This window comes from Gymnoscopelus microlampas, assembly GCF_963454915.1.
Source record: "Gymnoscopelus microlampas genome assembly, chromosome: 14".
Lineage (NCBI taxonomy): Eukaryota > Metazoa > Chordata > Actinopteri > Myctophiformes > Myctophidae > Gymnoscopelus > Gymnoscopelus microlampas.
In genome coordinates, this window is record NC_139951.1 from 21,351,387 (window position 1) to 21,366,949 (window position 15,563).

Sequence of the window (15,563 nt, forward strand, 5' to 3'; positions counted from 1 at the left end):
ACAAGTTGAGGACAAGTCTGTTAAGGTATGAGGAGAGAGATACAGGACTAACATGAAAAACAACATACCTCTGTAACCATGCAAAACATGAGTTTGTTTTGTTCAACGTTTTCACAGTAAATTTTCATTCAATGGTGTCTCCCACGGACCACACCTGTCTGTCTCTGTGTCTGTGTTGGGACATAAGTTAAGAAGTTGCCATTGTTACACCATGGAGGAGCGGACTAGAAACAGACCTTTGACAGATGTTGGACTTGGGATGTATTTATATATAATCAAAAACAAACCTCTTTTTTTGACTGTCGAAAATAGACCAAATATTGAAAAAATAAAACATTATATATTTTTTACATTAAACATATTCTCGCTCTACTTAGACCAGGGATATATTCTCAATTTACTTAAACCAGGGGTGGACAACCTTTTTGGGCATATGTACTAGTAGGACAGAGTGGCTTATTGTCGCCATCGGCCGAGAACGAGGGTGTCCCCTATTCAGTGCACTAGACCCCTGGGAGATAGAGTGCAGTATTTATCACACAAGTTACAGAAGCTGTGCAACTCTGAGTTGGCAGTGCCTGAGATCGAACCCAGAACATTGTGGTCCAAATTGATCACCTGACATAAACGGTAGCTGTACCTGGGTATGTGCTCTTAATATTAATATTAGAGTCATTGTTTGTTATGGAAAACAATAGAGACAAGAGACAAAAACAAACAGGGACAAAATATATTACATCATTGTTTTTTTGTTTTATTCAGAGCACCCAAGATATGTAAACAACAGACATAGTGAATCAACTCTCATCTGCCCATCTTGTCATACAGCTCCAGCTTTATAATGGCCTTGCCCTGGTTGGACATGGTGGCCCTAACATCCACCACCCGCCCAGGGTAAATGATCCCCGAGCCATCGGCCTCGTGGCGCAGGTAGTTGGTGAAGTCCTTTTCATAGTACATGTGCTTGTAGAGCTTCTCGTCGCAGGCGCGCGTGTGCTCGAAGACGCCCACGCCTAGCCAGTTCTTGTAGCAGTTGTAGTCGTAGGGCACGGAGAACATGATGGCGACCAGCTCATTGCAGTGGCGGCTGCGCATGTCAAAGAGCTCGTAGGTCAGGACTCCCACAGCGCCCGACGCCGTGTTGTCGTCCTTGACAAAGGAGCACACCTCGGACATGTTGGTACGCACCGTGGGCTGGGGGGGATTGAAGCTGAACCCACTGGACATGAAGACCCTACAGAGCGTGCGACAAGGGAAGGGCACATGTTACTATTGTCAAGAATATGAATTCTGTATGTTAGGAATTGTCATGGGAAATCACCTTTGAGTATCTCTTATCCGTCCAAAGGCCTACATAATAAAAAGGAGGAAGAAGATGTATTCTAGGATTTAAAGATTTAAATAAACTTTTTTTTGCCAACAAAATGTTGACTAATATGTATGGTTGAGTATGTTAATACAATATAACTAACATAATGTAACACAACTGCAGTGGTTGTATTTGGTTCCTGCTCTTCTACTGAGAAATGTAGATCCTGTGGTAAGGTACATGGCACTGCCTGAAAGTCAAACAGCAATTTCTCCTCTGAGCAATAAGCATGTGTGCTCTATTAGATCACAGGTAAACATGTCAGTACTTGCATGCAGGGGACCCCGGTTCAAATATCGGGTACGACATGAAAGTTACAGAGTGCAACTTTAACTCCATTTATCTCTATTAATAGTAGACAATAAAGACGTCAGTCAGTGACTCAGTGACTTACTTTGGGTTCACGAGGCAGTAACTGGCACTGATATTGGTGATCTCTATGGTACAGTTACGGTTGGTAGTGAGAGTGGCAGAGTGGGCCTCCGCAGAGTCAGGCATGGTGTCAGCTGGTGGGGAAGGCTATAGGTGAAGCACAGACAGATACACTGTAAAATACACTGTAAAATCATGAATTTAAAATGGTAAATGCTGCATTTATATAGCGGATTTTATCCAAAGCGCTTTACAATGTGCATTGCATTCACCCATTCACACTCACTCACTTCAATATAATCTTGAGTCTTAAACTTGAAATGTAAATTCCCACATGTTTAACTAATCAGAACTGATTTTCTTTGTCTCTATATGACACTTGTACGTTTCCTCATTAAAATGTAATTTGCTATCATATGAATGATAGTATATTGTCTGAAAGTAAAGTTGAGTCTTAGACAGAGTAAAACTGCATGCAGATGCGCATCCACAGCTGGTCACCGCACTCACACAGCATTATAACACTGCATGAATTCACCTAGAACAAGTCAAAGCCCCATAAATAGCTCATCATCTGTCGTTTATTAATGTAGATATACAGTTTTCTTTTTTTTTATCAAGCCAGCATCAACTTCTCACATAATGTTCTAAATAGCAGAGAAAAGGTACTTACTTTGCTTTATGTCACACACACACGCTAGCACAAGAGTCCTCTAAAAACAGCTCCCAGCTTGGTATGAAGACATAACGCAAAGTCACACCCCCGAGCACACACGCACGCAGTCACACTCACACACACACACGCACACGCACACGCACACATACACACACACACACACACACACACACACACACACACACACACACACACACACACACACACACACACACACACACACACACACACACACACACACACACACTAACACACGCGCAGTCACACCTCACTTCGGAGACTACTAGGTGTGTCTGCCAACTGAATTAGAATTTGTCACTGGATGACATTCTGTTGTTGTGTTGCATTCTTGAAATGTGAGTAAAGATGGTCAGCCTATTTTCCCCACTTTAACGTGTCATGAATCCAAGTGCCTGTGAATTATAGCTGTGACATTCATAATCAAGGTGTAGCCTATATCAGTGGTTCCCAAAGTTTTTCTACCAAAAAGAGAAATTCGATGTCTCCCCGGGGCCCAAACTGATGAAAATAACCGATCTACAAGCTCACAACGCACTGTGATGCAACACATTGTGAGCTTGTAGATCTGACATTTTCAGTACTTAATAATAATAATATTTTTTCTTTTTTAAATCTGAAAATGTTTGAGTTTGACCCAGAACTGGGGCCCGGGCCCCTTCTGGGAGGAAGAAAAGAAAAGAAAAAAACTAATGGTGGCAAAAGTCAAAATGAGCACATTTATGGCTAAATTATGCATCTCTCACTGAAAATATTTTGTTAAAAAAAAACTGCTTTTGTTTTTTTCAGCAAGTGACACTTGCCATTAGACAGTCACAGACAGGGTGCGGCTGGGTCTTACATGTGGTAACATAAACTGTACAAACACAGATTAGTACGGTAGGACCTACATAGTACTTTACTGTACATCAGGTGTGGTTGCTTCAAGTTGCTAAGGAATTAACCTGAAAAGACTACATACACTATGGGTGACTCATTTTGGGTATAATCCAAAGCTTCACAAACCACAATTGTCTGAAAATACCAAACGCAATGTGGCAATTGTCTCTTGGGCATTTTATTTATGGACTTCATTTATTGTCAAGACATTTTAATTGATGCCCATCATCTATCTAGTCATTTAACTCTTAAACCTGCAGATTTGTTCAGTTTAACTGTCATTTTTCAAAATGTTCAAAGCTATAATAACATATTAATAACAACATAATTTATATTGCAATTTTCATACTTTAAATGTAGCTATAAGTGTGTTATACCTGTATGTGCTGCTAAACTCAAACATCAAATCAGTGTAACACTCTGAGCAAAGGCTGAAGACAATACAACAAAGGTTTGGACATTTAAAACTAAATATAATTAATTTCTCAGACAATTATTCAATTGTTAATAGAAGTTAATAAATGTTTTTGACGGCCTATAGTATACATCTTTTGGCAGTTTGCTCCATATTTTAGGAGCATAATCCCTCAAGGCAGTGTTCCAGATTTCCCTATGCGTTCCTTCGGAAATGCTCAACTCAGTCTGATGTGTGATGACACCCATCTGGTGACATTAGAGTATTTATTAAATATTCATACAAGTGCCAATAGGTATGCTAATAAAAAGGCTGAGTTGGATTACCTGTGCTTGATTTAATTAAATTTCTTGTAAAGTTGACAAATCAGCACAGCTTCACACATCACATTCATCATCCCCGAGGCTATAGCCTGGCTCACCGATTAATTAACAGGACAAAACATCCAATTAAAATAGCCACTTCAAGCCAGGCCGTACGTGCATCGCGCGTCCATCGGGATATCTTTAAGACTTCAAGGGGTCAGTTGTCCAAAGCCACAGGACAGTGGTGTTCTATGCCCACAGCAAAGTGCAAGTCTCCCGCCCACTCCGCACTGTCCTCGTCATCTCTGTCAGGGCCGTGACAGTGGCATTGACTCAACCACCCCTGGCTCTTCCTCTCGCTGTGTCTCAGAGTGCCCACAGACAATGACACAACACCCCTCTCTGCTCCCAGGAACCAGAGATAACATTTCCGTGTCTCTGTGTTTGTATGCTTTGGAGCCAAGGAGTATTATTCTACTCTGAGTGCAGTGAAACTCATTCCGTGGAGCTATGAGCATTCCATAATGTCAGTGCTTTTTTTAAAGGCTAAGTTATACTTCGTTGTGCGATGTGTCACTTGGCGGAAAACAGATTTTGAATCAAATTTTTAATAACAATAAAATTGTTTGGGAGCTTTAACCCAGTGTGCTTATGTTTTAACATTCTTTGATTCCTGTCTTGATATCCAACATCTGGCCTAAATACAAGTAGATGTGTACACAATCTCCTCATTGAACTGTTTTTGGAAAGTGACAGACTTTGTCATACAGAAGTATTGAAGAATAAATTAGGTTGAAGTGTCGTGTCCCCAGACCACATCCCAATAGACACTAGCTTTGCATTTTGGACATTTAGCCGATACTCTGTTAGTAGTAACTAACAATAACTGAGCAGGGTTGAGTAGGGTTCAGTGTCTTGCTCAAGGACACTCTACAGGACATATGGCTGGAGAGAGGATTGACCCTGTTACCTGACAACAGGATATTGACACTTACAACATATAATAGTGAACCTGTCACACACGCGCGCACGCACACACCTCTACACATCCATACCCTGTGGGAGACTAGAGGTTAGAGAAACATGCCTGTGATTGGTGTTGGAAAGTTCAAACCCCCAGAATAGCTGGGAAAATGTCAGTGGGGAAAGTCTCTCTCCCCTCAAAAACTATTGTCAAAGATGCCCTTGGGAAAATCACAGATGTTTTCCTAGGCAGCTTCCAGGTGTGAAAATGTATTGAGTGTTCACTGAGTTGCACATTTAAACATGTGCCCTAAAATACAGTGTATTTAACCATATTGCATCAAATGATATACAGTTACTTGGCGTTGATGGCTCCGCTCTTAAGATGTTCACTGATTACAGGTAAGCAACATGCTAAGCAAAATCAGGGAACTTTTGTAAAACCCCCCATAGCTACTGTATATAAAAGCTGGCCCATAATCGGTTTAACTTGAGTAATGCAAACCTGAATGAGTGTGTTTTCATTTTCCAGTCATACAACAAAGGAACAGCTGAAGGTGTCTCTTGTCTTAAAACCTGCAATAGCAAACGATACATTTTGGAGTTGGTGTCACAGATTAGAATTGATGTTAATCAGGGATCAGTGCCATCAACAACATTTCAAGCTCAACGTTTTAAGGCTTCCACTCTCAGCTTTTCAGAATTCCCCATGGGCCTCTCGCTCTTAGAAGTGTGGTTTCAGTTCTGCACGATTTGTCTAACACTCACCCAGCAAAAATGTCAACTGGCAAACTGAAATATTTTTTTGGCTGAAACACAATTACACAAAATCTTACAGGCCTACATTTAGAACCTGTTCAAACAAGGCACCTAAAAATGTAAGGCTTAATTTTGCACCAGTGAGCCTTGCTGTCCTGCATGAGCTACTGTATGCTCAAAATGCTATCCTGCCCCCACATGCCTTAGTGAAATATAAGACTTTTCACCTACGATGACATGCCGAAAATAGTGACGCCAGTTTGAGTAGTCTTTTTTAGGGTATACATTTGCCAAGCCAAAGTATTGGGAAATGTGTGCATAAAGTAATTATATAGTGAATAGAATAATAATTCATAACTTTTTGTATAAATATTGCTATAATAATGTGTGTCACAGAGCACCAAGGCACACCTGGACTTTCCTCAGCACACTGTTTGGGAACAACAAGTACATGGTCATCTACACACAAGCTGTCAGTCATGTACCGTGTAGCGACAGTAGTCATTACTATGACACCTTTCTTATAGGGACCATTGGTAGTTCAAAAATTACATTAGAATGCTTGTTGTCAGTTTTTCATATGTGACTGTCTTTTCAGCAACATCACACAAACTGTTAAGCAGCCTCGGCCGAGCAAGGAGGCCTACCGTAGTATCAAAGGCAAGACCTTTGATACCCCCCCCCACACACACACACACACACATACACACACTCTTCTTTCACCCACTGTTTTACATGCGTAAACATGCTGTGATATGACAATAAAGATGATTCTGAACATCTGGCTGATTCAGCTATAATAGGTGACACTGACAGTTTTGTCAAACTTTGTCACACTGTGTGTGTGTGTGTGTGTGTGTGTGTGTGTGTGTGTGTGTGTGTGTGTGTGTGTGTGTGTGCGTGTGCGTGTGCGTGTGCGTGTGCGTGTGCGTGTGCCTTCTTGCTGTGAAGTGATTTGCACTATAAATAAATAATAAATAAATAATGTCATGGACACATTTTGGATAAACACAGTATGCTAGTACCAACTACAAAGTCTACATTGACTGTCTGGCCAGCGTTCTCCACGTCCTAGACCCTTCTCCCTCCTGGCTCCCAAACTGGGGAATGAACTCTCCCTTGCAGTCAGAACTTGTCACTCTCAATTTTCCGCCACAATCTGAAGACTCCGTTCTTCAGACTTCACCTCACCCCCTAGCACTCCTCTCTCTTTGTATGCCAGCATTGATGCTAGTCTTTTATGTTGATTGGTTGGTTGGTTGGTTGGTTGGTTGGTTACTTTATATAGCATGCTGTTTAGACAGTTGCCAGTTTCTCTGAGGTTAGACATAGCTGTCTTCGCACTTATGTGAAAATTCACTTTGTTGTTTGTTGACTAGAGATCATGCTCTGCTTACTCTGATTTCGCACTTGCAAGTAACTCTGGATAAGAATTTAATTATAATTGTACATTCGGGTAGCCTATTTGCTGTGCAATTTCGCTCAAAAACATTGTGGTTTTGTGATAGATGTAATGTATACAAACAAGATGAGAAATAGTTTATATATGTTGGTTTACATGCAGTAAAGCACTTAGAATGTCATGAACAGTTTTTCAACAGCAGTCGAGCTAACTCTGGCTGTGTTTTTATAGCTCTATAATCTTTGTAGTCAAAACTTGTGGTCAGGTTTAAGATTACGGCAAGGAAATCAATTCATACTTTTAGGGGGAAAATATGCTAATACCGTAAGCTGCTTCAGACACAAGAAGTCCAACTCAAATTAAAATTTTCACATCATGAAACCTGAAAATGTTTTTCTCATATGCAGTTGGATGGAGTCTGAAAGTCTGAAATCCTACTTTTTCTTTTCATGAGTAAAGCTCAATGGGTCCCATGAGACCCATCGAATTCATGACAAATAGCATAACAAGTCGATGTTTCTGTAAATGCTTGAGAAAGGAAGGGAAGGAAACAACATGCACAGCCGGCACATGCACACATATTGATCAACACCATTATGTCTAAATAAAACCTCCATTACCATACAAAGGATAATAACTACAGGCATTGTGGCTATTATAAATGAGACACAATGCAGCTTTAACTTTAAGCTTTGAAGTAACAGGGTGTTTAGATAGTTAGATGTGCTCACAGTGAATGGTGTGTTGTTATTCTTATAGTATAGTATATTATATTTATATCTAATGCATTCACAATGATCTTTATTGTATTGTATGCTATTCAAATATTAGCCTAAACATGAAACAATATACGATAATCTTCTAATTTTGAAGTGAATACTGACTGACTCGGATCAGAATGTCTTGGCCAACAAGAGAGGTTGAAGTATATGTACTATAAATATAAGACCACATACAGTACATACAGTTCACCTATTTTTATGGTAGTCCCATCTTGTTCTGTGTCTAATATTAGCAGGCAATATTGGTCTCTAATATTGCCTGCAATTTCTCGTCTAGCACATCACCACTTTCTTTATCCTTAATTCAGTTGCAGTTTCATCATCTGTGAACGATCCTCTTCACATCTTTCCCTGTCTCTGACTCACACTCGTCACCTTCTCAGCAAATAAAATGGTGTTTGCATCTTGACAATGATTTTGAGTTGCATTAATAAACATGTATGTTATGATTGACTGACCTTTATCTGCTTGACCCATGTAATAATGTGAATCTAACCCAGTACATAGACGTTTTACATGCATGTTGAATCACTCTCATATGCCTGAGCACATACTGATACACTTAAAGCCATGACCATCAACTGCTTTATCAGATAGACTGACGTCTGTGCACAATGATACGAGGCATTCTATTCTTACTGTTTCTGTTCTTCAACATCTCTCATATCTTCCGGTCACGTCATGTGTCCAATACTGTATATTCTCTATGTAATAAACTCCAGAACTCGTCATGTGATACTGCCTAGTGTCACCTTGTTCTCCAAGCTTGTCACCCAACTGAACCATCACTCACCAGTAGGCCTGTCCGCGACTAAGGATTTGTATAGTTGAATCTGATTGGCGACTAATTGCCAATATTTGACTGGCAGTTGACTAATGCAAAAAAAAACAAAAAAACATTAATAAACTAGAAAAAGTGCTCCTCGGAGCACAGGTCTCCGCCAGGTCAGGTAGGTTATTGTGGCCTCCTGGTGGTGCTATAATAGGCCAATGTGAAAAGGGTGACATTTGCTCCTCAACATAGTGTGAATGTGCGTGCAGTTTGACCGCAATCGGACGCTGAGTTCATGATTTGCGGCATTTTGTTCAAAACAAGCCACTACTGCAAACTTTAGATGTCAATCTTAGTCAATCAGGATGGAATATGAAAAATCAAACACACCCGTCTTGATCACATGACTATAGAGATCATGTGTACCGATTAACGTGAAATTTGAATAAAATCGGAAGGAGTAATATAAAAAAATGTGTTTTATATAAGTCGGCCTCCTGGTGGCGCTATAAAAGGCAGATGTGAAAAATGCAGGGCAAAGGTTTTTCCTTGACCTCTAGGGAGTGGCTTACAAAGTTTTACACAGATCGGTGCAGTTATAGGTAAAAACACGAATCGGCCTGTTATAGCGCCACCATGAGGCTGATGTGAACATTTTCAAGTGGCATTTCTTCCTTGGCAGTCGAATCAGTCTGATTCGACTGCCAATCTCTCAGTCAAATCATGCAAAAAATATCTTATGCAATAGAGGAACATTCCATTTGGGCTGTCGGGGTGCTTAGTGTCTGATTTAACATATACTTGCTTGGTTTCTCCGAATAAATCATGATGTATATCCTATTTTTGGCAAACTATTAGTTAATTGATATGAACAAACTAGGCCAATCTCTCAGTCGAATATTTTTTTTTAATAATAATTAGTCGACTATTTGACTAATCGAGGTCAGGCCTACTCACCAGTATCACCACCATCAGTTAGAGGGAGACACATAGGACCACATGGAGGGTCAACTAAATTCACAAAACCCTTATGACGGCACAATGAATATACTGATGTTGAATCTGATGTTTAAAGCGTAGTGTGGTTCACTATCCTGATGACAGCATTTACTTAAAGAGTTAAAATGTACAATTGAACCATCTAATATAGCTGTGGTATAATTAGCTTTGCTCCAATGCTTACTTTTCACAACACATAACATCTCGTTTGTTATAGCTTTCTTCATCATATCAAAGAAACAGTCTAATCTCTGCTGCTTGCAGTGTATGGTGTCACCAGCTGGAACCATGCTGAGTGACTCAGTGTTAATTGGCATTATTACATGGCTTGGTTGAATGCTCAATTCTGACTGAATCATGGCTTCATTAGGTCTGTTATTTCTCGACAGCGGACCACTGCTCTGCCTCTGTTTACATTGGGGACCACACAAGTCGGGGAATGCATTTATAAACAGTGAATCCATAATGCCCTTTCTCCATCCTTCTTTTCCAATATGGTGAGTGGGTATCAGTGGTGTAAAGTAACTAAGTACATGTACTGTATTGTACTTAAGTACAATTTTTAGTTTTTTTTTTTACTTTACTGGAGTATTTCCAATTTTCAGTACTTTTACTTCTACTCCACTACATCCCAGAGGCAAATATTGTACTTTTACTCCACTACAATTATTTGAAAAATGTAGTTACTCGTTACTTTGCAATGATCAATTATTATATTATTATTATTATATATAAACATACATTAACCACTTTAGCCCTATTTTATACATGGGCTATTTGAAAATAGCCGATCTACAAGCTCACGTTGTAAGCTTAGTATATACTGTTATGTATAGCTAGACCCAGAGCACTGTGTGGGCAGCTGATTTCAGACAAATTTTCTTTTTTTGTGAGACTCGGCTAGTCGGCTTCATAACTTTTCTTTATTAGCAGCGAGAGAGAGAGAGTAATAAAGTTCAGAAGCAGACCAGGTACATGATGGACATGAAGTCTGCTTCAGCATGATTCAGTCTTTGGCTAAAAGGGGAACAAGTTTATTGTATCTGTATGTGTGTGTCTTATTACAGTTCACGTTTGATTAAGTGAAAGGTTGCCCAGTGCATTATGTAGATATTTTTCTTTGATCTGAACTGGCCATTTCAAATCTGGCACTGTCTGGAAACATTACAGTCTACTACTTATTTTCAACTGATTGTTTACATGTCCAACATATTGCATGACATTAAAAGTAAAATGGTCTGCTTTTCAGAGACTTTTTGATATAGCCAACCAACGCATACTGCTTCATACAACGGGCAGAGAGCCGTACATTAGTTTATGCATTATGATCTAATCTAAGGATGTTCCCAGAGTTCTTAAATTGATGTTTTAGATATCAGAATCTGTAAACCGGTCATGTGGTGTAGCATCTGTATAAAAAATGCTCTGTATCTCTAGAGTGAGAGGTGGAAAGCATCAGAAAATGACCTGAGTGACATCACTAGAGTAATCTGACTCTAGAGTGAGGGAGTCAGATTTAGATGTGCAGGTGCGATATCCACAGCCCACCTCTGAGGCACAGAGCATGAAGACAAAAATAGTTCCATCTATAGTGAGCATTAGTGAGGAACCATACTGAGACAAGGTTGAAAAACTACAAAGTGTTTCTTTAAAAATACAGATAGAGCTGTTTGCCCGATCTGTTTTTTTTTCTTCCCCGCTTTATCTTCACAGACAAGCAAGGAGCTCCAAAACAAGTCTAACTATGAACATGAAGATGAAACCCTTAGTTATGTCCTATTGTCCTTGCTTCCTCTCTCTCTCTCTCTCTCTCTCTCTCTCTCTCTCTCTCTCTCTCTCTCTCTCATCTTCTCTCTTCTGCTCTCCCTATAATTTTCACTATTTTCAACACTCTGCCAGGATGAGAGAGTGCCCTCCCCAGCCCTGACTTGGATGGTTAGAAAGACGCTCAGCGTGAGTGCATGTTGCTCACTCTTTCCTCCTCTTATGCTTCTCTTCCTTCTTTCCGCCCGACTGTCTGCCCCCTCCCTCTTGATCTCCCTCTCTTTCTCTCTCTTCTCTCTCTTTCCCTGTGATCACTTTCTCCTCCTTTGCGCGCTCTCTCTCTCTCTCTCTCTCTCTCTCTGTCTCTCTCTCTCTCTGACTCCAACACAGCTCTGTCACTCACTCACTGGCTCACTCCATCTCCCACACACATACTCCATCCACATCTCTCTGTGTGTGTTGTCTCCGGGGGGGGATCCTCGGCGTGTCTTGTGTTTTGAGCCAGGTGGTCGCGGTGTGTTTCTCCCAGCAGTCACCATTTCCACCCCAGAGAACTCCACGCTGGCAGCGCAGCCCCGTCCACGGCTGAGCATCGGGAGGAAGACCCTGGTAGCAGCTGCTGTGGGGGTCATGTTGGTCTTGGTCCTGGTCATCCTGATCCCCGTGCTGGTGAGCTCTGTGGGCACCGGTGGCACAGAGGACAGCGCCGGCCACTACGAGATGCTGGGCACTTGCCGCATGGTGTGTGACCCGTTCCCCAGCATGGGGTCGACGGGCGCGCAAATAGGCACGGACGTCGCCACGGCGGGCCTTCAGACGGACAACGTGGGAGACGCCCCGAGTGACCACAGCATCGGCCCCCCGCTGCCCACCTACAGCGCTCACGGTCCGCAGGGTAAACCGGGACGCTCCGGCAAGCCCGGACCTCCGGGGCCACCCGGAGAGCCCGGCCCACCGGGGCCCAAGGGACCGCCGGGAGACAGCATGGACATAGTCAGGACGGGGCTCCTCGGCGTCGGGGGGAAAGGGGCAGTCAGCACCGCCACGTACAGCACCACGCCCCGCGTGGCGTTTTTTGCAGGACTGCGAAACCCACAAGAAGGTTACGATATTTTGCGGTTCGACGACGTGGTGACCAACATCGGGGATAATTTTGAAGGCACGACGGGCAAGTTCACGTGCAAGATCCCCGGTACCTACTTCTTCATCTACAACGTGCTCATGAGGGGAGGGGATGGCACCAGCATGTGGGCTGACCTGATCAAGAACGGCCTGGTGGGTAGCCAGTTTTATTCTTTGATATACCCATCACACTACCACCTGAATACATTAGGCAGTTAAACAAATAAAATACCGAACTGGCTGTTAGTTGAATAATGAATCCTGCAAAATATCACAATATAGAACCGAGTTCTTATTGTCCAAGCCCTGAATGATGTACTGGAATGAACTCAAATGGACATGCTCAGGGACTATAGCGTGTGTAGTTGGCTGACAGTCTATAATGGCTAGTCATGCATTCATGTGTATCATGATTTTGGTCTGGTGTTGCAGTCTGCCGTAATGACAATGCACAGTGGCAAGCTGCCAGCTCGTGTATTTTTGCTTATTACGCATCCAGCGGTGTATGCCGTGAAGTGAACGACATAACACTACATCACTATCTCAACTCTGCACTCATCAAAACACAGCCTGGGGTGCAGTCCAGTTCAAAGCATGTGCCGTTTGAAATACAACAGCACAGGGTCCAGGAAGCGCGATGCGCTGGTAAGCGTTATCCGACTACCAGTCAAGCCGAGCCTTTTAATACCGAATTGTGATATTTCCCATGTTCATGGATAATCATAATCTTCTAATGTGTTTTAAGCCCTGGGTGCCAACATTGATCAAAGACCACAGAAATCTTGAGCCTAGACATTTCCCTGCAAGCACTTTAATCCACGGCTCTGAAATTGCATTACAAATCTGCATGACATCATAAATATAGTTGAACTGTGTACCTGTACCTGTAGGGGATATGGAATACAGACTGCTTGCGTGAAGCAGCATTTACCAGTAACTGAGAAAAAGTATTTGGTAAGTACCATTGTGTTGCAAAGTAAAAAGGTAATTCTGGCCACCTGCACTATAATGCCTTACATTGTTAAGAGAGAATGGGTGGAGGGCAGGGTCATTAGGAATGCTGAACAAACAGAGAGGAGAAGAGGGAAGAGAAGGTGAAGACTGAGATGCCCTCATCCCTCTCACACCCATCATCAGACTGTCAGCAGTAGCTGAGCTTGTCTTCTCGAACCCTGAGGATACCTTTACATGCACTCCAATCTCACTCAGCTAGCACTAATTAGGGCCTTGTACTAGCCTTTTCTTTTTCTTTTTTTTTACAACTATGTATGTAACTATTGGCACAATCTGTCTCCACAGTCGGGTGGAGGTAGTTAAACCACTTTGCTGGTGAAGTTACAACATGGCAACCCTTACCATTACATATTAGTTCAGGCTTAAGAGGGGTATACACTGTATATGTCCTTTGGTGGTGAGCTGTCTGAGATAAGACAGCCTCCCCAAGCACAAGTCTCACTTTTGTGCCATCGCAGACATGTGAAAGGGGTTTTGGCACTTCACTCTGGATTTAGCGCCACTTTGATTTTATATTTATTTATTTATTTTATGTAATCAGCCTGCGTTGACACAATGACACACTGTATTAGGGACACATGGGATTTTCAGCACTTCCCCTTATGACATATTAAAGTAAGAGCAGACCATCACTCACTGCCTTCCCTCCCAGACTGACTTAGACCTAGTTTTGTAAGGTGAGTCACTGACTTAATTTACTCTGGGGGGGGGGGGGGGTAATTGCCACAGGGAATAGATATTTTACACACATTTTTATTCAGTGTGACCTTCTAAATATCTTTGCAAATAATGATGGTTACTGCCAGTAAATCAGTAAATGAGCAACTGATGTTCATTTACTTCACCAAAATCAATCAACTTAAATGATGCCATCCTTTGATGTTATTGTTTCCGCCAGATTGCCAATAACATTTTTGCAAGAACATTTGTTCAACTGCCTTCTTAATTCAGATGTAATAGGCTACCAAAGGTGATTGCCAATTCTGTCATAAACACCAGTTTATTCACCTTACACTTACCCGCTTCTCTCTCTTTTCCTGCATTGTCTTACTCCAGGTCAGGGCCAGTGCCATTGCCCAAGACCAGGACCAGAGCTATGACTATGCCAGCAACAGTGCCATCCTTCATTTGGATGCGGGCGATGAGGTCTTCATTAAACTGGACGGGGGCAAGGCTCACGGAGGCAACAGCAACAAATACAGCACATTCTCAGGGTTCATCCTCTATGCCGACTGAGGGCCAGTCGGAAACAGGACAGGGGCACAGGGGTGAAAGGTCGCCACCACAGGACATTCACTTCCTGATGTTCATTTTGCTTCACACATAAGGTTGATGCTGCCCCTATCCACAGATATTTCACAAATATCTCCATTGTTTAAAGTTGGTTAAAAAAAAGGTACAGTAATTAGGGCCATGGATCTGTGGTTATGGGTAACTGTCTACCACAAGTCTCGTGTCATTCCTTTTTCATCCGTCTATTCCATTGTGATGCAATGCTACTGACGTGAAGCGCACAAGCAACATGAAAGTGACAGGCGTCACGATGTGCCATGGGAAGGTGTGGTGGCAATCTTGACATTGCTGAAGAGCATCTGTCATTTTTGAGCTCCTGTTTCAAATTCAAGTCTGGGAAAACGCGACGGTCACACGACTGCACAGTGCAGTTCTTTGCTACATGCTTCACATGATTAACTTCTCTCACGGTCTGTGTACGATAACATGTTGTGCTTTACTGCTTGGGGGGAGGGGGTTGTTTGCCACATGCGACGCTAATTTATCAAACACTCAGTCATGAATGAGATTGTGATTATAGATGACAGTCTGATGTCACAAAATGTCTCGTGTCACAGTGTGATGAGTCGAAAATGGTGTCATTAATATCCCAAACGTATTTGGCATATTGTTAGTGTATGTACAATGTTGTAAATTTGATGTTGTGCGCAATTGCAGTC

The 15,563-nt window shown here is 42.0% G+C and overlaps 2 protein-coding genes across 2 annotated transcripts; one reads left to right on the forward strand and one right to left on the reverse strand.

Annotated features, from left to right (window-relative positions):
- Window positions 1-733: 733 nt before the first annotated feature.
- On the reverse strand, window positions 734-2,565 carry LOC311059699 (DELTA-actitoxin-Aeq1c-like). The gene is made up of 3 exons (XM_084077725.1): window positions 2,415-2,565; window positions 1,764-1,888; window positions 734-1,234 (listed from the first exon to the last, which is right to left on the reverse strand). The coding sequence occupies exons 2-3, from the start codon at window positions 1,865-1,867 to the stop codon at window positions 805-807; spliced, it is 534 nt and encodes a 177-aa protein (XP_083933851.1). The 5' UTR covers window positions 1,868-1,888; window positions 2,415-2,565; the 3' UTR covers window positions 734-804.
- Window positions 2,566-12,006: 9,441 nt separating this feature from the next.
- Window positions 12,007-14,847, forward strand: LOC311059707 (C1q-related factor-like; the record flags this gene model as incomplete). The annotated part of the gene is made up of 2 exons (XM_084077734.1): window positions 12,007-12,750; window positions 14,668-14,847. The coding sequence occupies exons 1-2, from the start codon at window positions 12,106-12,108 to the stop codon at window positions 14,845-14,847; spliced, it is 825 nt and encodes a 274-aa protein (XP_083933860.1). The 5' UTR covers window positions 12,007-12,105.
- Window positions 14,848-15,563: the final 716 nt, after the last annotated feature.